Source organism: Saccostrea cucullata, unplaced genomic scaffold, assembly GCF_032062105.1.
Source record: "Saccostrea cucullata isolate Sc308-1 unplaced genomic scaffold, CSIRO_AGI_Scuc_v1 ctg915, whole genome shotgun sequence".
NCBI lineage: Eukaryota > Metazoa > Mollusca > Bivalvia > Ostreida > Ostreidae > Saccostrea > Saccostrea cuccullata.
Window position 1 is genome coordinate 31,309 of NW_026921535.1, and position 23,878 is coordinate 55,186.

The 23,878-nt window shown below is 35.0% G+C and overlaps 1 protein-coding gene across 1 annotated transcript in view; it reads left to right on the top strand.

Annotated features, from left to right (window-relative positions):
* LOC134260218 (uncharacterized) overlaps nucleotides 1-23,878 on the top strand; it is a 56,989-nt gene that overhangs the window by 15,693 nt on the left and 17,418 nt on the right. The window contains exons 8-29 of the mRNA XM_062742802.1: nucleotides 24-68; nucleotides 338-449; nucleotides 536-716; nucleotides 1,056-1,116; nucleotides 1,299-1,341; nucleotides 1,892-2,020; nucleotides 2,386-2,441; nucleotides 2,546-2,695; nucleotides 3,409-3,594; nucleotides 3,710-3,829; nucleotides 4,431-4,500; nucleotides 11,377-11,445; nucleotides 12,311-12,507; nucleotides 14,459-14,675; nucleotides 14,927-15,088; nucleotides 16,298-16,433; nucleotides 16,651-16,769; nucleotides 17,869-17,960; nucleotides 18,289-18,448; nucleotides 18,619-18,749; nucleotides 22,610-22,708; nucleotides 22,796-23,062. Coding sequence (XP_062598786.1) covers nucleotides 24-68; nucleotides 338-449; nucleotides 536-716; nucleotides 1,056-1,116; nucleotides 1,299-1,341; nucleotides 1,892-2,020; nucleotides 2,386-2,441; nucleotides 2,546-2,695; nucleotides 3,409-3,594; nucleotides 3,710-3,829; nucleotides 4,431-4,500; nucleotides 11,377-11,445; nucleotides 12,311-12,507; nucleotides 14,459-14,675; nucleotides 14,927-15,088; nucleotides 16,298-16,433; nucleotides 16,651-16,769; nucleotides 17,869-17,960; nucleotides 18,289-18,448; nucleotides 18,619-18,749; nucleotides 22,610-22,708; nucleotides 22,796-23,062 — 2,802 coding nt within the window. The remainder of the gene's footprint in view (nucleotides 1-23; nucleotides 69-337; nucleotides 450-535; nucleotides 717-1,055; nucleotides 1,117-1,298; nucleotides 1,342-1,891; nucleotides 2,021-2,385; nucleotides 2,442-2,545; nucleotides 2,696-3,408; nucleotides 3,595-3,709; nucleotides 3,830-4,430; nucleotides 4,501-11,376; nucleotides 11,446-12,310; nucleotides 12,508-14,458; nucleotides 14,676-14,926; nucleotides 15,089-16,297; nucleotides 16,434-16,650; nucleotides 16,770-17,868; nucleotides 17,961-18,288; nucleotides 18,449-18,618; nucleotides 18,750-22,609; nucleotides 22,709-22,795; nucleotides 23,063-23,878) is intronic.

Sequence of the window (23,878 nt, forward strand, 5' to 3'; positions counted from 1 at the left end):
CAAAAATCTTTTTATCTCTGTAGATCTGTTACATTTCTGGAACATCAACTTTGACCACCCACCCCAAAGTAAGTATAATCCAATGCTACTGTGATTAGAATAATAAGTTACTGTAAATGTATTCAATTTGACATGTATGAAATTTGGCTTAAATTGATTTTTAAACAAGTACATTTTTTTGTAAGTGTAGATTTGAATAAGAGCTCTCTGAATGTGCTTTATATGAATATATGAAAACAAAACATTTCACTGAGTACTAATATTAGACAGGTTACAGCAGTATCAGACGTTGTTTAGTTAAGAGAACACTACAACCTTTTGCTTCTCTCTTTTCCAGCCCATGGACACAGACCCATTAAGACAGAGTGACCTAATTATTCTTAGTTCTATGACAAAAACCCCAGGTTATAACCCTGATCAGATGATTGGTGAATTCTGTGTCAACACAGGTAACCAAAAATCCACACTTGGCATCATGCAGAGTCAAGATTTCGAAGTAAGATTTTGAATTTGCAGTTAGATCTTTTTATTTCAGTGGTGACAATAAAGAACGGGGGTAATGTCCTTGTGCCTTGTTACCCATCAGGAATGACCTTTGACCTTTTTGAATGTTTAAGCGGCCATCTTGATAGCTGTGGATTAACCACAATTCCTCTGTACTTCCTGTCTCCTGTGTCAGACAGTTCATTAGCATACTCCAATATCTACGCAGAATGGTATATCAGTTTGCTTATTTATCATATAATAATAGTTTACAGATATTTAAAAGATAAAATTTTTAGTAGCTTACAGTGTAGATAAACTGGGTTTTGGTATGAACAAATAAGTCAGTGTGTTACATGGAATTTTTGCTTTACACATTTTTTTTTAATTTAGCTTGCAAAATAATTAAGAAAGAAATCTTTTTGCTGTAGATGTTTAAATTAACATACATGTATGTGAAGATGCATTTTTATAGGGTTGACAAAGGATCTAGTAGAAATGTTCCTGTTAATGATATTCTAGTTGCACATGTAATATTGTTGAACTTTTACATTGATGATGATCTTCACTAGGCTATCAACATCCAAACAAAACAAAGTATATCTTCCAGAGCCCCCATTTCCTCATGCCGAGGTAAGGGATTTCATGAAATTTGTTTTATTTTTATAACTACATGTATAAAACTGAAGTTTGTTAGATGTGTGTAATTTGATACAGACAAACAGATACATGTATGTACCTGTATTTAAAATACATGTATGAAAAGTTTTGTATTTTAAATGGCATGTGAATCAAAGAACATTGTTTACTTTCAGCTTGTATCAATAGGAAGACTGAGACATTACACAAATATACATGGTATGTCATCAAATGAAGAAAGAGCATTGATTGTTTATTTATGTACAGTGTACATGCATGTACAGATGTTTACAGAAAATGTAATAGATTACCAGGGGTTCATGCATTTCTCTATAAAATCAATATAAATGTAAAACAATGAATAAGAAGTAATACAGAAACTGTAGAACATGACATATAAATAAAAAGTTATCTTTCTTTATGTACAGTGGACCTTCAGATATCAGAACACCAGATATCCAGATGCTTCAGTATCGATCCGTACGATTTTTCATCGGAACGGAATATTTCAAACGTTATTTTGTCTTGTTTAACTGGTAATTCAGATATCTGGACGCTTCACATATCCGGACAAATTAATTAGGAACCAAAGCATCCGGGTAAACGAGGCTCCACTGTATTTAATTTTATAATAATAAAAATCCTGCAAGTAAAATGTGATTTAACACAGCTTGTATATGTCTTCCACAAATGTACAGTATCTTAAAAATGTTTACTAAACTGATCTTTTTAACTTTTTGTATCAGTGTTGTTTATGTGTGTTTAACAGATGGACTACAGAATGATTTTAAGTCTCCATGCATTGTATTTGCTGGCCATCCATCACTGAGAATGGGAGATGTTGTACACTTTATGGAGCTCTGGGGCAAATCCTCCAGCAACACAATACTCTTCACTGGTATGTTGTTAAAATCTTGTTAAGTACCAAAAAACTTTGATCACATCATTAAACCTTGCATTAACACAATACTATTACATCTTGAATTTATTATAACAGTACAATACTGTTAAAAATCTTCATTCAGTTCAACTGGTCAGGTGCTCTACTGACTGAGCTATCTGGCCACCGGTGATTGAATCTGGCTGACCGCCTCATAGATCAGAAAGTCTGTTATGGAGTGATTTCAATTTAAAGATCAAGCTTAGCTAGATACATGTATATTTTTTATTATTGTAGAGAATATTATTTGTATATTTTGTACAAGTGCCTTTAACTCAGAAGTTCTTTTTAATTTGAGGGAAGCTATTAATTTTCTATTGCAGAGCCTGATTTCCCTTACATAGAAGCTTTAGCACCTTTCCAACCACTTCAGATGAAGGTACAGTATGCTGTCCACAAGATATATTTTATTTTGACTCTTCTTACACTTCCAGAAAATTTCATTCATCAGTGCATTTCTTTTCATAGTTTTTGCGTTTGTAGGTTTGTTACTGTCCAATTGATACAAGCCTGAATTTTTCACAAGCGAACAAGTTGATGAGAGATCTAAAGCCGGGACATCTTGTGGTGTCTGAGTCCTATGTGCACCCGCCGGCTAACCTGACCCACAAAACAGACCTCGTCATTGATTATGTAAGCAAATAGATGTAGGTCATACTGTATCTTATATATGTATTACATACAGGGCATTTAAATTTATTAGACTAAATTCTTAATGTTTGAATTATTCCTTTTTTCCGAAATTGTTCAGTGTTAAATCTTTCAATTCATCTTTCTGTCAGTGATTCTAGAACTAAGCATAAAAAACTTCCAGCCTTCCTTGTTTTTCTAAGCTTAGATAATGTCTTGAGCTAATTTTTTAAGTGTTCTAGTTTTATAATTTTAGTTTCACAGTTGACCCTGAGAGGGCTAAAATAGGCTGCGCCTGCTGCCCAATCCTATTTACGATACCATCAGTGAATAAAATATTGTTTAAATTAAGTTCACAGTTGACCCAATTTTGGCTCTTAGACTGGTCTTTGAGAATTGTCAATATTCAGGCTCATTGAAATATATGTGATGTGATTGTAGACTTTTTTTTGAATTACTGTTTAATAATACATATCATCAATTCACCTTCAGAATTTATGAAAATTTCACCTATTACATGTAGATATTTTCCATCATGTCTGTAGATGTACAGTTAATTTATGAATGTTTAATGATCAGCCATAGAATGAGTCAGCGTTTCTATTATTTTTGGTTGATTTTCTTTGAGTAGAGGCATAACCCAGAGATTTTGATATATTTTTATTTGGCTATGGTAGGACAATGGTGTTGTAAACATACAGGTTTTTTCTCTCTAGGACCCACAACCACTTACTTGTAAAAGAGGAGAGATTTTAACACTACCCATAAAAAGACAGTTTGAAACTGTAGAAATCACTCCTCAGCTGGCAAAGAATATCGGTCCAGTGGAAGTGAAACCAGGCTGTATGGTATCCATGGTTACCGCTGCCCTAAATATCAAGGACAACAAATACACACTGGAGGTACTTGCTCTCATATTTACATGTATGTTCAAAATCTTGTATGTGTTGCTGTTTAGCAAATTATCACAACTTCTGATGAGTGAAACTAATGATTTATTTCTGAATTTCACTAAAGATGTTGCCAGAAGGACATTTGTCTGGAAAGAAGCGACGAGCAGACGGCAGTTTGATTCGACAGAAGTCATATATCTGGGGCAGTCTGAATGTTCAGACTTTTGTTGATGCACTTACACGGGTAATCCAAAGACAATTTATCAGTTTTGAAATTCCATGAAATTTTAAAATCTTACAATGCCTGAGCCAAAAGCCTTAAGTTAGCATTTCTGATCAGCAAGTGTGTGCCAGCAGTGTCATTTGTACAGGCTGTTTTCTGTCTCTAAATATTCACAATTTTTTTTCTCCAGCAACATTATGAAGCTAATTTCAACAAAATTTGGCACAATGATCTCTGTGTTAATATATAGTCTAAGAGCATTCAAATGGAAAACCAAGTGAGATGATGAACAAATAAAAAAAAATTTTGGTTGACATCCATAAAAAATACTTCCCAAGCACACTTGGCCAAAAATGACAAAACACACATTAAAACTTCCTACTTACAAAGTTTACATTAATACTCAATATACCCTTCATTAAAATTATTGAACCACTTTGATCTGCTGAAGACTACAATATGGGGAACTTCCTTAATCTTTGAATACCCTATCTCTGAATTCATTCATGGTGTGTCAGCCACTCTTAGGTGAGCATTTTGGTCAATGGGACTCTTGTTTGTAAATTGAGAAGCCTAAAAAAATCTATTAATAAATTTTATATATTTTTTTGACAATTTTCAGCAAGGGATAACTGACATTAAAGTAGAAGACACTGAGGATGGATCCATCATTGATTTAGTAAGCCTTAATTGTTAGATTTAAATTCAATTTTAAATGACAAAGAGAAATCTACTAGTAGTAAGACAATGTATCTTGCTTTGATAACAAATTCATGAACACAAGCTCATTTCAAATCAAGAGGTTTTATCTATAACAAGCTCTTTCTTCACTAAATTTGAATGATGTGATAAATGAGCAAAGTAGCTGTGAATAAATTTACAGACATTGTGTTTATTTTCTCTGTTTGAAAAACAGTTTTTAAAAGTTTACCATCCTATAATTATACCCCACGCAACTAGTTGCGGGAGGTATAATGTTTTTGACCCGTCAGTCAGTCAGTCAGTCCTCTTTACTTTGTCAGCGCAACTCCTCATAAACGGCTGCACAGAATTTCGTCAAACTTTGCAGGTATTTAGGACACAATGTGTAGATGTGCATATTACCAGGAAATTCCGATTCCATTATTTTTTCCGGGAATTTCCGCACTTTTTAACTTAGGCATTTGGCCATACCTTGAATATAGAGATGAACAGTTTGTCAGCGCAACTCCTCATAAACCGCTGCACAGAATTTCGTCAAACTTTGCAGGTATTTAGGACACAATGTGTAGATGTGCATATTACCAGGAAATTCCGATTCCATTATTTCTTCCGAGAATTTCCGCACTTTTTAACTTAGGCATTTGGCCATACCTTGAATATAGAGATGAACAGTTTGTCAGCGCAACTCCTCATAAACCGCTGCACAGAATTTCGTCAAACTTTGCAGGTATTTAGGACACAATGTTTAGATGTGCATATTACCAGGAAATTCCGATTCCTTTATTTTTCCGTGAATTTCCACACTTTCCAACTTAGACTTTTTGGCCATATTTTGAATATAGAGATGAACAGTTTGTCAGCACCACTCCTCTTAAACTGTTGTACATAATTTCTTTTATCCAAAAGAGTTTTGCCCATTATTCAAGAAAATTTCTCAACCCCCCCCCCCATTACTTCAAATTAATGTTTGGATTTGTATGATGCCAAGAAATTTTGATTCCATTATTTATCTAGAAATTTCATTCCACATTTAAATGTCCTCATATGCAAGACATTTTGATGTGAAGATTTTTTGCAATTATTGCCCTTTTTGATCTATACTATGTATTTAAAGTGCACTGTGCCTTTCATTATGTGTTTCACTGTCAAGTTTGGGGGGAGCGTGGGGTATGTGAGCTAGCTCACTTTTTCTTTCATTATAATAGAAATATCTAGAAAGTTTCAGAAGATGAGAAAATAATTCTTACTTAGTAGGACCCAAGAGGAGGAATTTTGTCTCTTCAAACAAAATATTTTAGTTGCACTTTACTTGATTTTACTATGAACTTGTGTTTTATACATGTACGTGTATCTCTTTCTTTCTGAGGAATTGTTCCTTGTTTTGACAATGTTTACAATTTTATTTTGAAAAGTGAATGTTGACATTTTATAAATCATATCAAATTGTACATGTACATGTACAGTAAAACTCGGTTATAGCGAAGTCCTAGGGACCTGTGAATTTAATTAGCTATATCCGTAATTCGTTATATCCGTATAACAAATTCGTATAACCATTGTAGCGAATTCGCAATATGCATGTTTTCCTTCAGGTATTACTACTAAATATGTTAGGAAAGCAAATATCAAAAAACATATTTTCGATAACTAAGGTTATATTATGAATTGGATTTCATATACATATGCTAAACAGAAAAAGAGTTTAATTTATCAATTTTTTAAAAATCTTTGAGAGTTCATTATAAAGGATGTAAATTTCACTATATTTAACCTCAACGGGACTCAAAATCAGTTCGCTATATCCGTAAATTCGTTATATCAGAGTTCGTTATAACCGTAAAATTTTACAAAGATTTGTTAAGAATTTTGCCGGGGACATAGAAAAACTTCGCTATATCCGTGAATTCGCTATATCCCTGTTCGTACTAAACGAGTTTTACTGTATAAAATTCATCATGCATATACATGTATGTTGTAATATGTTCAAGTGATATTTCTTTTTTATTATGAATTTTGAATAAGGTTTAAAGGATTGTGGACATGCATCTTTTCATGATACACTTTGCTTTCTTCTTTTGTTGCAGCCTAATGACGACACATTAATACAAGTGGAAGGAGATTCGACCCATATTATTTGTAATGGAGAAGAAATAGTTCGAACAAAAATCAGGGACACACTATTGAAATGCTTGCAAAAACTGTAATAAATTATTATTTCTATAAATCAGTTTATTCTTGTTTGTACATAATTGTGATATCATGGTATCTTATACTATGGCAGCTTATAGTTTAGAATACACATTTAAAAGTTAAGTTGGTGTTATTATACAGTTAAAATATATATCATTGAGGGATTTAGCAAGATTCCAGTTCCCCAAGACCTGGACTATTTCCCAAAATAGTCCTGGTCGAGGGGCATTGGAATCTTGCTAACTCCCTCAATGATATACTATAACTGTTTTATTATACCAATACAAATTTAAATTGTAAAGATCACCTTTTTAAAAAGTTATTCCTTTACAGATTAACTAATCATTATTTTCATGCATTAACGGGTGCAAATACCAAAAGACAATGATATACTTTAACTGTTTTATTATACCGATACAAATTTAAATTGTAATATGACATAAAATTCCTGCATTTATGATACAGATCAACAGTATTGTAACATTTAGAGGTTGCCCATCCAAGTGTGAAACAGACTCACCGTTGCTTAACTTGCCTTATGTAGAGGATTTAAGACCCTACCGCATCACTAAATTTAAGCTATAGCTCTCGAGCTAGGCAGGTGTAATTTTCCTAATATACTCGGTAAACTGTTGGTTACACTTCCCCTGCCCTCTCAGGGAAGCGTAGCATGAGTCTTCTCTGAGGGTATGGGTCTCTTCAGTTACAGCAACTAATGCAGTTCCCAAACAGTAAGTCAGTTCATGAACACAAAATCCTAGTATATCAGAGCTTCCTGAAGCAATTCAAAATCTCTTCAGATGTGGCAACACCAAGTCTGTAAATGGATACCAATATTAGTCCTTACTCAAAGACTTCCTGAAGCAGACTGCCAAGCAGTAAAGTCACCAGGCAGCCACCAATTTTGTAACGTTAAAGTGGTCACCAATCCAAGGGTTATACAGGCTTGTCATTGATTATAATTATTGCATTGCTAAAAAAAAGCTCTCTGGCAAGGCAATATAAGATCCCAATCTACTGTTCGCTACAGTATTAATGAGTCCAGCTTGTTCATGCAGTCATCAGCAGCTAGCATAATCATGCAGTAATCTTCTGAAGTTGTATTAGTAGCATCGTCAGATATAACCCACTGGTGATCTCATCTTTACTCATCAAGTAAAGACGAGATAATCTGTGGGTTTCTAACAAAGTATTAGTAGTTGCTTAAATATTTTTAGCTCACCTGAGCCAAAGGCTCAAGTGAGCTTTTCTGATCAAAATTTGTCCGTTGTCGTTGTCGGTGTCGTCGTAAACTTTTCACATTTTCATCTTCTTCTCAAGAACCACTGGGCCAATTTCAACCAAACTTGCTACAAAGTATCCTTGGGTAAAGGGGATTTAAGTTTCTTCAAATGAAGGGCCATGCCCTTTTCCAAGGGGAGATAATTATGAATTAGAGAAAAATTAATGGCATTTTTAAAAAATCTTCTTCTCAAGAACCACTGGGCCAGGAAAGATGAAACTCATGTGGAATCATCCTCAGGTAGTGTAGATTCAAATTTATTCAAATCATGACCCCTAGGGGTAGGATGGGGCCAAAATGGCCGATTGAAGTTTTACATAGGAGTATATAGGAAAAATCTTTAAAATTCCTCTTCTCAAGAACCACTTGGCCAGGAAAGATGAAACTCACGTGGAATCATCCTCAGGTAGAGTAGATTCAAGTTTGTTCAAATCATGACCCCCAGGAGTAGGGTGGGGCCAAAATGGCCGATTAAAGTTTTACATAGGAGTATATAAGGAAAAATCTTTAAAAATCTTCTTCTCAAGAACCACAGGGCCAGGAAAGATGTCACTCATGTGGAATCATCCTCAGGTAATGTATATTCAGATTTGTTCAAATCATGACCCCAGGGGGTAGGGTGGGGCCAAAATGGCCGATTGAAGTTTTACATAGGAGTATAAAGGAAAAATCTTTAAAAATCTTCTTCTCAAGAACCACTTGGCCAGGAAGCATCCTCAGGTAGTGTAGATTTAAGTTTGCTCAAATCATGACCCCCTCGCTGGGGTAAGGTGGGGCCAAAATGGCAGATCAGTGTTTTACATGGGAATATATAGGAAAATCTTTTTCTCAAGAACCATTGAGACAGGAAAGATGAAACTCTTGTGAAATCATCCTCAGGTAGTGTATGAAGGCATTCTCAAATAGTATTAAAATTCAAGCCCCCTCCCCCCACCCACCTCAATAAACTTTCAGTTATGATCTGATATTTGCTTTTTCCTAGCAGATGTGCTCAGGTGAGCGATGTGGCCCTGGGCCTCTTGTTAAAAAATGAGTGAAATTTTTAACCCAAGTAACTTTTTGAAAAAATTATTTATTAATCCCCCCCCCTTTTTAAAAAAAAAAATATTTAACCATTTGTGTCCCATGTGTTTGTTTCAAGATTAATTTGGATTAGTTTACATTAACAGTACTGATAATTTCCTTCTTGATAAAAAGATATTTATTCATTTAAATCTAAATTTAAATCTGTTTAAATTTATTATTTAAACCTGAACATTTATCATTATGATACATGAATTATTATAAAAATTTTCATGTTTCTGATTGATTAAATATCAATGTCATTAGCTGTATCAATATTTGATTACACGTACATGTAATAGGTTTCAAGTGGAACCCCTGCAAACTTTAGGCTTTTTAAAAGTGATTAATTTTTAATTAATTTGTGGTAGATTGAATGTTATTTTAATAAATTTATCTAGTGCCATTAACAAATGATCAGCAAATAATTAAATTGGAATATGGTGGAAATAATTAAACATAGGTACCTAATAAAAATTTGCTGAATTACTTATGTAGGATAAAGTAGTGAATTAATTAAAATTCATTAAATGGATAGGTCATCAAAAATATTCAAAAGTTTTAGGAGAGTTCCAAACTTTACATAACATTTATCATGAAACTTGTAGTATTTAATGTAAATTTATCATATTATTTAGCCAGATTATATAAAACAGAAAAAAGCACTATTTTAGCAATTTATTAAAATAATACAAAGTTGAGGGAGTTCAACATCAACAATTTAACATCATTGAGAAATAAGAAAGCTAAAATAAAAATTATGTCCAAGGAATTGTATTAATGTTATTTTACGTGCATTTAAAGAAAAAAAAAAAGAATTTTAAATCGGATTATAGTATCGTCTCTATTAAGGGGATGAAGGATGTATGGTCACGTGACTCAATTTAATCTCATACAAAACGAGATTGAAACCACAGTACTTGTATGATTTTTTTGACTGTTTGTTTGCGTTCACCAACTAGTAAAAAAAATATCTGAAAACATTCAAAATTTCTTGCAAATATTATCAACATTACGGAATAGATTAATCCACTCTGCCGTTTCCCTAAAAAAGTGGATCTCTTATTCAGTAAGATCATACACAGTAATAACGGGTAGTATAAAATCATAAAAACGGGCCATAATATGTACATGGTAGGGTATTTTGTAAATTTCAGAACGCAAAAAATATTTTTACATGGTTGTTGACGGAAAAGTTCTGTGGGTTTGTCTTATTTCGCTTATTTCAGGAATGTGTGACGTCATAGTTGGGTTTTCCCATACTCGAGAAATGTAAACATGACACGTTTTTCTCATTCATACTCGTTTAATCGAGCAATATTGAGCTCAGCTTTCGATATTTTTACAGTTAATCAATACAATGACGACCTTGAACTTCGACGTAAATTTTCAAATATTGAATGATAGGATTTTTTGCAAATTAATTTTTTTATGGTTTAAGTTGTCCTAAAAAAGTAAAATGTGGTGTTATTAATAACCCTATTATACTCTAAAATATTTTAAAAGACACATTTCCGCTGGTATATTTTTTATCTATGGTGAAAAATTTCAATTATCGACCGAGTAATGGACCCAGAAACACGGAGAATAAAAACTCCGCTCAGACACTGTGGGGTATTTATTTGTCACTCAATATCTCAGAAATAAGTCTAGAAACCTATTGATATGTCTGCTTTATAGTATGTGGGACATACTAAATAAGATATATACAAAATATGAGAAAAATTAAATGACAGTTATTTTTTCAGCTAAAGGTCCTTCATCTCCTTAAAGAATATTAATAATAACAATCGGGATCGACATTCTTGCTTTAAAAATTTCGGTGATGCAATAATGTAGCAATGAATCAAACACTGATTTTCATTAAATATCAATGGTGATGAAACACTGCTGCAATGTATTCATAGCTTTACTATATATTGAGAGCATCAGTTAATCCATTTTTTATTGTTTTGTGAATCGGAGAGATTAATATTTGTTGACATTATTTTACCGGCCTTGGCAACGTGAAGCGAACCTCTGTCGACTGCTCTCACTCGGAAAATAAACGGTGTCAAGACAGGGTGTAACTTTGTAAGGTGATGAAACTAGACGACAAACAAACGTTGCGTTATCGTCGTGATTTACTTTGGACATCATCCACACATTGCACATAGACAAAGAGAACAGTTAAGTACATCTAACTGAAACAGTCACAACCGTATGTATGTACTGAAAATCAGTCAAAATTCAGTTATGTATTCAATTTTTCATTTTACAACAGGATTAATTTTATTTCTTTCAGAGAGTAAATATGAATTCATTTTATTTTACATTTTCCAGAACAGACAAGCAGAAATGGAGAAGCTTCAAGCACAAGTTTTAATAGACTTCATTGAATCAGAGAGGGGAGTTTACTCTGGTAAAAATTCATAATATTTACATTTGTTGTGTTTTTACTTAAGGCCATTCCAAGTTTTATCCATGTTTAGCGTCCGCGTGCGCCTTGGTTTTTGACACCCCAGGTAAGAAAAAACATACAACATCAGAAGCCCTGAAATTGATTAATATTGTCGAAATTTTTCAATTTTGTCAATTTCTCCAAATAATTATGTACAGTAAGTTATATTGGGTGTATTTTATGCATTTAATCCCTTGTTTTTGCTTAAGAATAGATATTTCTTCTATTAATGCAATTTAGTTAGATCAAATCATTTGAAGGGGTCATTTTTATGACTTTTAAGCCTGTGTTTTATGTTTTGGTTTGTGTGTTTTTTGCGAATAGTTAGGTAGGTTTTTGAAAGATGGGTGGACGCTAAACAGAGAAAAAACTTGGAATGGCCTAACCAAGTATGAAATTGATTTGAATGTAATTTTCACACATGCGCACAATGCATGTTCACACATAGAAATAGACACAATTCAAATACTGAGTGTATTTTTGCTGCTTTTATGATTAATGTTAAAAGTAAATAATGTGCATGCATGCACCTCATAATAACACCCAAAGGGCATTATAGAATTTGATCATGTGACCGACTTCATGTCATATCCCAATGAAACTCAAACATGATGGATAACTCATTTCTTAAAAATATGCCTATTTGATGAGTCTATGGTACTTACACTGCAATAACTCACATAAAAAAATTCTTAAATAAAAATTATGATCCACAATAATGTAGGAAAATTCAGTCTGCTCCAGAAGTTATGAAATATTTATGCTTGTTTTGAATTAATTAATTAAGCTCCACTTGAATGACTACACATTTAATAAAATTGTGCAGATCAACAAAACAAAAATCATGAGGATGAAAGTTTGGATAAGGACCCAGATAAGAAGAGCTGTGTTGTTCAAGAACAGTTGGCTAAGATTGCTATACAGCTGCCTGACTCCCAGAAGGAGGAGATCAGAACGGGTGTGACCCACCTGTTGATCCTAGCTGATGTCAGTGGTTCCATGTCAGGGAGTCCAATCACACAGGTAAGAGGTCAGAACCAGTGTGACCCACCTGTTGATCCTAGCTGATGTCAGTAGTTCCATGTCAGGGAGTCCAATCACACAGGTAAGAGATCAGAACAGGTGTGACCCACCTGTTGATCCTAGCTTATGTCAGTTCTATGTCAGGGAGTCCCATCACACAGGTATAAGAGGTCAGAATCAGTGTGACCCACCTGTTGATCCTAGCTGATGTCAGTAGTCTATGTCAGGGAGTCCAATCACACAGGTAAGAGATCAGAACAGGTGTGACCCACCTGTTATCCTAGCTGATGTCAGTGGTTCCATGTCAGGAAGTCCCATCAGACAGGTATAAGAGGTCAGAACAGGTGTGACCCACCTGTTGATCCTAGCTGATGTCTGGTTCCATGTCAGGAAGTCCACTGATATCAGTAAGTCCATGTCAGGGAGTCCACTGATATCAGTAAGTCCATGTCAGGGAGTCCACTGATATCAGTAAGTCCATGTCAGGAAGTCCACTGATATCAGTAAGTCCATGTCAGGAAGTCCACTGATATCAGTAAGTCCATGTCAGGAAGTCCACTGATATCAGTAAGTCCATGTCAGGGAGTCCACTGATATCAGTAAGTCCATGTCAGGGAGTCCACTGATATCAGTAAGTCCATGTCAGGAAGTCCACTGATATCAGTAAGTCCATGTCAGGAAGTCCACTGATATCAGTAAGTCCATGTCAGGAAGTCCACTGATATCAGTAAGTCCATGTCAGGGAGTCCAGTAACACAGGTAAGGATATAACATTCATGTCATCTCATCCAGTAACACATGTATAGTATAATATTACAAAGTAGACCAACTTTTGTTTGCAATATATTTTTTAATTGCAATACTTTAGCTTAGCTAGAATCCATCTGTGTTTTTAGCTCACCTGATCACCAATTGTCCGTCTGTCTGTCCTTCTGTAAACTGTTCAGTTTTCAACTTCCTATCAAGAACTACTGCTCCAATTTTAACAAAACTTGGTATAAAACATACCTGGATAAAGGGGAGTTGAAATTGTTAAAATAAAGGGCCAAGCCCCTTTCCAAGGGGAGATAATCAAGAGAAGACAAAAATAGGGTGAAGTTATTAAAAAATTTTCTTCTCAAAAACCACTAGGCCAGTTGACATATGTGGGAACATCCTGGGGTAGTGTAGATTTTGAATTGTCCAGATCATGACCACGGGGGATGGGCTGGGCTATACAATAGGGAGTCCAAGATTGACACTGGAATATATAGGAAAAATCTTTAAAAGCCTTCTCAAGAACCTCTGGTGGGCTAGAAAAGTTGAAAGAAACTTAGTGGAAACATCATGGAATAGTGTAGAATGATTCTAAATTGTTCAAATTAGGACCCCCAGGGAAGGGTGGGGCCATAAGAAGGAATCCAAGTTTTACACTGAAATAATGTAAGAAAAATCTACGAAAATATTCTTCTCAAGAACCACTGGGCCATAAAAGCTGAAACTTATGTGGAAGCAGTCTGTGGTAGTGTTGATCCTAAATTATGAATTTCAAAATCATGATCCCCAGACATAGGGTTGGGCCACAGTAGGTAATGTAAGGGGGAAAATCTGTTGAAGAACAGCTTGGCCAAAGTTCTTATTTGAGCACCTTGGCCCATAGGCCTCTTGTTTAATGTTCATGACAGAGGCAACAATCTACATATTGATATGCATTGGTGAATAATTGGTTCAATTTTGCATGTATAATGATTTTAAATTGGGTTTCTCACTATCTAGAAATTGGAAAATGGAAGCTTTGATGATCATAAATAATAGATTTTAATTTTGCTTGACTTATGATGATAAATTTAACGAATAGAATAGGGAGATGATTGTTAAACAATCAGCAGTTTTGTTTTGTTTTCATGTCAGTATCTTATAAGTCCAGTGCTGTTGTTAGTCTCTGAAGGCAGTTATATTATTTTGATTTTAGGTGAAAGCTGCCCTGACAGATATACTGGGAAATGCATTACAACACCCCAGCATCATTACAGATTTATTTCTGTTTAACGACAAGGCCTCCACTGTGGACTTTGACATATCAAACTACCTACACAAGATTGAGGCGATTAAGGCATTAGGGGGAACCTGCTTCTCCAGGGCATTTAGTCACTTAGGATCAGAGATGAAGAAAATTCAAGAAAAAACAGGTACTGACAAATTCTTATTGTGAAAAATAGTGAAAAAAGAAACTAGTATTGATGACTCTTACTATTAGCAATTCCACTTATCATTTTTTTTCATCATCATTCAAGATACTGCTGATAAAGAGAAAAATTGTTTTGAAGAACAGCAATTCCATGATAGATCAACTCTTGTTGACCATAATGCATGATCAAATTAAAAAAAAGTATGTATGCAATAATAGCAGATTGTTGTTTACTTAAATCTGATTTAACAGAGAGGGAGGTAGACAGGAGCGTGATTGTGTTTCTGACAGATGGAATGGACTCCAGTCTCTACGGAAACAATGATGTGCGAGAGGAATGGTTCAGTAGTCTAATGGGCAGTCTGAAGGACCTGACCACTCCATTTACCATCCACACAGTGGGATTTTCTAAACGTGATTTGTCTATTCATATATTGTGCCCATTTTGCACCAGAGAGTGAATTGCGATGTTTTTAGCTCACCTGAGCTGAAAGCTCAAGTGACCTTTTCTGATCACATTTTGTCTGTAGTCCGTCTGTATAGCTGTCCATCTGTCTGTAAACTTTTAACATTTTCTACTTCTTCTTGAGAACCAATGAGCCAATTTCAACCAAAATTCCCACAAAGCATTCTTGGGTGAAGGGAATTCAAGTATGTTCAAATGAAGGGCCCCACCCTCTTTCAAGGGGAGATAATTAAGAAATAGTAAAAATTTGGTGGCATGTTTGAAAAATCTTCTTTTCAAGAACCACTGGATCTGGAAATATGAAACTAATTGGAAGCATCCATAGGTAGTGTAGATTAAAGTGTGTTAAAATCATGACCCCCGGGGGTTAGGGTGGGACCACAATAGACGATCAAAATTTTACATAGGAATGTATAGGGAAAATCTTTAAAAATCTTCTTCTGAAGAACAACAAAGCCATGATTGGTCATATTTATATGAAATCATCCTCAGATAGTGCAGATTCAATTTTTTTTTCAAATCATGACCCCCGGGGTTAGGGTGGGGCCACAATGGATGATCAAAGTTTTACATAGGATTATATAGGGAAAAGAAAAAAAAATCTTTAAAAATCTTCTTTTCAAGAACAACAAAGCCATGATTAGTCATATTTAAATGGGAGCATCCCCAGGTAGTGTAGATTCAAGTTTGTTAAAATCATGACCCCCGGGGTAGGGTGAGGCCAAAATGAAAGTTCATACTTGTAGCTAGGAATGAAAGCCATAGTATGTCAAAGAAATATTAAAGCATTCTTAGTAAGTGTAGATTCAAAGTATTTCAAATCCTACCCCCCCCCCCCCCCCCTGTTTTAGGGGTAGGTCAAGTCTACTTATGCATTAAACTTTTCACTGCTGTATTAATTTTTTGCTTTTTTCCTAGCCACAGTGCTCAGGTGAGCGATATGGCCCATGGGCCTCGTTTTATGCTGAATATGGAAATGAATTAGACTGGACTTGTTGGTTTGCTCTATATTGTATCTGACATACTCATATTATAAAAGAATAAAAGATTGGAACATACTCCAGATTTAAACAGATTTAAATGCATTGTCACATATTGAACATTATTTTATTCCCCATGGCAGAACTGCGAGGCCTAATCTTGTGTCTTATTTTCAGAACATCACTATAATTTCCTGAAGAGGTTGACGGAGCAAGGATCAGGGGAGGGGATGTTCCGATACTGTGAACCGAACGACGGACCGATGGTCCTCAGGGACAAACTTCAGGAGCTGTTTGATTTTGTTCTCAGCAAGTAAGTCTAAGTTGTTACAGTCAATCAGGTATGCTGCTTTCTTATTATATATCTTATACATTTGTTTTGTAGTTTAATTATCAAATCTCTATATGCAATTAAAGAATATACTAGAATTATCAACTAAAGATATTTATCATAATTTGATATCATTTCTTTCTAAATGCAGATTACACACTGCCTGCTTAAAATTTCAAATTATCATTAATATTTGCAGTGCCACTGCACCAATGAGAATTAATGTCTCAATCCCAGGAACCAATCAGATTTTGGAGAGTGGAACAACAAAAAACACAGCCACATATTTAGGGGAGATAATTAAGGATGAAACCTCAGGTACGGCTAAGTTTATGAATATTTATTTAGTTATTGTTTTCTTTTACGAAGATCTAAAATTTAAGTGCATTTTGTTGTTTATATAGCTTTGAAGTCTGAATGCATGTATGTGTAATGGATATCATTCAAAATTAATTCAGCGATAAAGTTTAGCTAGAATGATAAGAATATTTCTATACAACACTTCATTGGACAATGTCATCTGATATTGGCATTGAAACCGATGTAGAGGCCACAAAATGTGTATGCTAATAAAATAGCAACAAAAATAAGCAATAACAAGATGTGTTTGTGAAACACAATGCGCCCAGCGGCAACAAAGTTCGAAAAAGCAATTTTTTTAGCATATAGGTCACAGTCAAGGTCACATGAGAATTGTCCTTGGTGTCATTTGAAAGAATTTAATTGGTGGAGTATGCATACCAAATATGAAGTCTCTATCTCTTATGGTTCAAAAACAATGTCGAAAGTTTGAAAAAGCTATTTTTTTAGCATATAGGTCACAGTCAATTTCACAAGGTCATTGACCTTGTTGGCATTTGAAAGAACTTAATTAGTGGAGTATGCATACCAAATATGAAGTCTCTATCTTCTATGGTTAAAAAATAATGGCGAAAGTTCGAAAAAGATATTTTTAGCATATAGTTCACAGTCAAGGTCACAAGGTCATTGACCTTGTTGGCAATTGAAAGAACTTAATTAGTAGAGTATGCATACTAAATATGATATCTCTATCTCCTATGGTTCCACAAGGTCACAAGGTCATTGACGTTGGCATTATTTGGAAGAACTTAATTCTCGGAGTATGCATGCCAAATATGACGTCTCTATCTCCTATGGTTCAAAAGTTATGGCGAAGGTTAAAGTTGACAACAGACATACAAACAGACAAACATATAAACAGACAAACAGACGGACAAACAGAAAGACAAACAGACAGGAAGGACAAAAACAATGTACACCCCAAATCTATCGATTCAGGCTCATAAAAAAATACCTATACATAAACACATGTTCAAGTATACTATAGCAGCAATTTAGTTGCCGTTTTTGGTATATTTTTGTATGTGAAGTTTTCATACCCTTGAGTTATTTTTAGGGAAGAGAGAGCTTGGGGTGGATCTATGGATTTTTGTGTATGATCCCAGTACAACTGACCTTACAATAAATGTAGAGATGACAGTGGTAGAGGTATTTATAAGATATGTCTATAGATCAGCAAAATGTAAAATTTTGATGTTGGGTAACAGGTGGTGAAAAAACCAAGTCATCACTGGTACTCAAACCCAGGGCTTCTGGTGTACTGTACCAGTGCTCTAACCTTTGAGCTACTGAGACGTGATATATTAACTGAAGCTTCTGAGATTTGATATATTGACTGACTTCAACACACCTGTTTATCACACACAATTGTAATCGAAATACAAAGACATGAACAACAAAAGGTTTATAGTTCTTCTATTTTGTAGCACAGAAGCCAATGAATTAAAACAATTGGTTTCATTTATATCTGCCACAGAATGAACAGGTGGAGAAAGTTTTGGTTCCATGTGAAGTGACCATGACAAAGAGACAGATTATAGATGCTCAGGAGAAAGTCATGTGGAGTGTGAAGATACTACAGAGGAACTGTGATGTTCTGTCGGCAGTGATAGGCCAAGCGGTCAGTGATGGCAATGGTCAGTCTTACTTTATCTCGTTTTATTTACTGCATGTTTAGTACAGTGTTATCAATTAAAAAAAAGACCTACAAGATGCTTATAAAAAATTACTAGAAAAAGAAGAAAAAAGATGAGTGACTAAGATAAGCATGTGCCTAGTGATTCCACATTGAATTGAATATTTTCAGTGAAAGAGAACATGACAGGTCGAGTGGACAAGTTACAGGAGAAGGTATCGCGAGTTCCTCTCTTCAAGCGTGAGTTTGACAAAGAAGTGAGGGAGGTCATGAAAGCTCACCTTGACGATATAAAAACCAAGGTGAGATCAGTGAACACAAGACATTCTATTTCATAATGATCAATTTTATTTTGTACTGAGGTAAGAGTCTGGAATGACTATAGTTCTGACAATTTAATCATGTTAATTTGGTTATACATTATATAATAAAACAGAATGTCTACCTGCATATACTGTAGATCACTTAATTTTTGCAACACCTTATTTTCGCGAGATAGTCATTGATAATTGATTAGCGACACAAAATTTTCACGAATCGTGGTTACTGCTCTATAAAATCTTGAGGAATACTATTATTGCGAGAATTAAATTTTCGCGAGCACATTGTCTCGCATAATTATGCGAAAATAAAGTTCACACGAATAAAAAGTGATTTACAGTAAACTGAATGTGTGTATGCATTGCATGTAGGATTAGTAGTTATGTAATGCATGTTAAAGGTTTAATGTTCAGACAAAGATTGTTAAAAACTAGAGCAAAGCTTGTTGCAAAGCAACGAGTAGGTCTTCCGCCCTGTTTGACGGGAAGTAGCTTTCATTTTTAACAAAAATGAGAAATAATGCTCTAAAATGCTTTAAATCCTCTAAAGTAATGTTCATTAATGCAAAAATGAGCCATTTTTTGCTACTTCCGCTCAAACCGGAAGTGACGACGACGCACGGAAATTAGTTTTTAAGCTTTAAAGACATATGTTACCCAAAAACTTGTCAAAAACGGCAAAAATACGCGTTTTACGACTACTTCCGGTTTGGCCGGAAGTGACGACGCTGGATGTATTCTGACGAGTCCATTAGATTAGGCTTGACATTTTCAACAACTTTGCTTTTTTAATGTATAACAAATTCTCAATACTTTTTGAGATATCTGGGAAAAACTTTTGGCCCCTCTAGATCCCTTAATTTAGGGGTCAGCCCTTTTTCCGACATATCATTTGCAAGATCTTCTAATTCTAAACAAATTATGTTCTATATGATTTAAGAAAATATTTTTAGTTTAGAAGATAAAAAGCAAAATATGAGTAATTTTTGGTTCTTTTAAGCGTTCTAATTTTTTACCCCTATATAGCGCCATTTTGAATAGAGAAATCGAAAAACAAAAACCGATGTGCACAACTTCAATCCTTCTTATATCTAAAATCAGAAGAATTTCTGCTCCAGCTTTAGCCGTCTCTGAGCCTTTGTCTGGAAACGAAAGCCTATAAATTTTTGTTTAAAGGGAAATAACTCAAAACCGGAAGTGACTTTTTGAAATTTTAGTCAGCGTTCTGATAGAGTTTATAAACGTCTATAATGTCTGAAAATTTGAGCGAAATCCGTTGAGAAATGAGTGAGATATGAGGCCTCAAAGTTGGCGTCTAGGAAGCAGAAGAAAAACTAGAGCCGAGCTCGTTGCAAAGCAACGAGTAGGTCTTCCGTCCTGTTTGACCGAAAGTAACTTTTATTTTAAAACAAAAGAGAAATGACGTCTCTAGTGATTTAAATCTTCCAAATCTATGTTAAAAATTGCAAAAGTAGGCCATTTTTGCTACTTCCTGTTTGACCGGAAGTGACGTTGACGGACAGAAAATTAAGTTTTATGCTTCCAGTGACAAATATTTCCCCAAAACGTCAAAAACGGCAAAAATATGCAGTTTCAAACTACTTCCGGTATGGCCGGAAGTGACGTCACAGGACGTATTTTGATGACATCAGTAGATTTTACCAGAGATTTTCAACAACTTTGCTTCTTTGATGTATAACAAATTCTCAATACTTTTTTGAGATATCTGGAAAAAACTTTTGGCCCCTCTAAATCCCTTAATTTAGGGGTCAGCCCTTTTTCAGAGATATCATTTGAAAGATCTTCTAATTCTGCACAAATTATGTTCTATATATTTTAACTAAATATTTTTAGTTTAGAAGATAAAAAGCAAAATATGAGTAATTTTTTGCTCTTTTAAGCGTTCTAATTTTTGACCCCTATATAGCGCCATTTTGAATAGAGAAATCGAAGAACAAAAACCGATGTGCACAACTTCAATCCTTCTATTATCTAAAATCAGTAGACTTTCTGCTCCAACTTTAGCCATCTCTGAGCCTTTATCTGGAAACGAAAGCCTATAAATTTTCATTAAAAGGGAAATAACTCAAAACCGGAAGTGACTTTTTGAAATTTTAGACAGTATTCTGATAGAGTTTAGTAACTTCTAGTACCTCTGAAAATTTGAGCAAAATCAATTGAGAAATGAGTGAGATATGAGGCTTCAAAGTTGGCGTCTAGGAAGTTGAAGAAAAAAAAAAAAGAATAATAATCTTTACCAACAGAATCAGTAGAAGGTCTTCCGTTGGAAACGGAAGACCTTAAAAAGAATAATAATCTTTATCAACAGAATCAGTAGAAGGTCTTCCATTGGAAACGGAAGACCTTAATAAGGAGCCCTTTTTAGCTAACCTGAGCCGAAGGCTCAAGTGAGCTTTTCTGATCACATTTTGTCCGTCGGTCCGTCTGTCTAGCTGTCCGTCTGTAAACTTTTCACATTTTCGACTTCTTCTCAAGAACCAATGGGCTAATTTTGACCAAACTTGGTACAAAGCATCCTTGGGTGAAGGGGAATTTAAATTGTTAAAATGAAGGGCCAAGTCCCCTCACAAGGGGAGATAATCAAGAAATGACAAAAATTGGGTGGGGTCATTAAAAAATCTTCTTCTCAAGAACCACTGGTCCAGAAAAGCTGAAAGTTATGTGGAAGCATCCTGGGGTAGTGTAGATTCTAAATTGTTAAAATCATGACCCCCGGGGATAGGGCGGGGCCACAATCGGGAATCAAAGTTTTACATAGAAATATATAGGAAAAATCTTTAAAAATCTTCTTCTCAAGAACCACTGGGCCAGAAAAGCTAAAACTTATGTGGAAGCATCCTGGGGTAGTGTAGATTTTAATTTGATAAAATCATGACCCCCGGGGGTAGGGCGGGGGGCCACAATGGGGAATCAAAGTTTTACATAGAAATATATAGGAAAAATCTTTAAAAATCTTCTTCTCAAGAACCACTGGGCCAGAAAAGCTGAAAGATATGTGGAAGCATCCTGGAGAAGTGTAGATTTTAAATTATTAAAATCATGACCCCTGGGGGTAGGGCGGGGCCACAATGGGGAATCAAAGTTTTACATAGAAATATATAGGGAAAATCTTTAAAAATCTTCTACTCAAGAACCACTGGGCCAGAAAAGCTGAAACTTATGTGGAAGCATCCTGGGGTAGTGTAGATTCTAAATTATTAAAATCATGACCCCCGGGGGTTGGACGGGGTCACAATGGAGAATCAAAGTTTTACATAGTAATATATAGGAAAAATCTTTGAAAATCTTCTTCTCAAGAACCACTGGGCCAGAAAAGCTGACACTTATGTGGAAGCATCCTGGGGTAGTGTAGATTCTAAATTGTTCTAATCATGACCCCTGGGGTAGGACAGGGCCACAATGGGGAATCAAAGTTTTACAATGTTGAATCAATTAAAGAATCCTATGGTAGTGTAGATTTCAAATTGTTTAAATTATGATCATTTGGGTAGGCTGGAGTCACAATATGTATTACAAGGGGAAATCTGGTAAAGAACGGAATGGTCAAAGCTTCTCAGGTGAGCGATGTGGCCCATGGGCCTCTTGTTATGAATCTCTCAGGTATCTCTTCCAATACTTCCATGCTTCATGCAATAAAGTGCAATCTACCAAGAGACACCAACCATCAGCATGTTCAGAATTGTTTATTTTAATTACCTGTTTACATTTAGCCAAAAAAAATGCCAAATTACAAGCTGTTAAAATTCTCTTTGCAAGGTGAATACATACTCTTGAATAGAATTGTATGGATATTGTTAGTTATGTTTGTATTTGACTTATAGATTGATCATATGAGAACCGTACTGGCTGAGTATGCTCGCGGTAACACTCAATCTGTGCAAATGTTGGCTCGAGCTCACGACATGAGATATCAGGCAAAGGTATATTTATTTCTCCTCTCTCAAATGTGACAAAGTACCCATCTGACAAGTGTATTCCACTAAGTTGTACTTGTAATTTTTCTTCAGTTTTCAAAATCTAGAAGACAGAGGATTCTCGACAAGCGAGTGGCAAAGAACATGCCCAATCTACAGACTGCTCAAGCTCAGCTTGACGAGCTGGTACTGAACCGTCAGGAGATAGAACAAATGTCTAGTGCAGCCAAAGAGTTCTTTTTGTGCTCCCTGTCTCTGAACAATATCCGGGATGTGTTACTGGACTCAGACAAGGACGACGCCATTGGATTTGGTCTGGCTGTTCGCAGACAAGAGCATGTGCTTGATGCCCCAACACTTGCAAGTTCACAAGCAACTTATTTATTGTTTATATTGATTTTTTTAAGAAATTCCTTTTTTTTTTAGACATGAAAAATCTGTCTTGTCTCCCTTTAAATGATTCACGCTTTCATTGTCATTTAAAGGGAAACAACACAAATTATTATACCTCATATTAGGGCTGGATATTGGCCAGAGATTTCATATTGCGATATATTGCAAGAATTTTAACTGTATTGCGATATGTATTGCAATACTTTCAATGAAAATAAAATTTTCTTATTATATTAACTTTAATTTACATGCAGAATGTACATAACTACTTATGATAAGTAACTAAAAGAAAAACAATCTTGACTTCTTTTTAGCTCACCTGAGCCGAAGGCTCAAGTGAGCTTTTCTGATCAAAATTTGTCCGTTGTCTGTCGTTGTCGTCGTTGTTGTTGTCGTCGTAAACTTTTCACATTTTCATCTTCTTCTCAAGAACCACTGAGCCAATGTCAACCAAACTTGGTACAAAGTATCCTTGGGTAAAGGGGATTCAAGTTTGTTCAAATGAAGGATCACACCCTTATGATAATTATGAATTAGAGAAAAATTAATGGAATTTTTAAAAAATCTTCTCAAGAACCATTGGTCCAGGAAAGATGAAACTCATGTGGAATCATCCTCAGGTAGTGTAGACTCAAGTTTGTTCAAATCATGACCCCGGGGGGTAGGGTGGGGCCAAAATGGCCGATCAAAGTTTTATATAGGAATATATAAGAAAAATCTGTAAAAATCTTCTTCTCAAGAACCACTGGTCCAGGAAAGATGAAACTCATGTGGAATCATCCT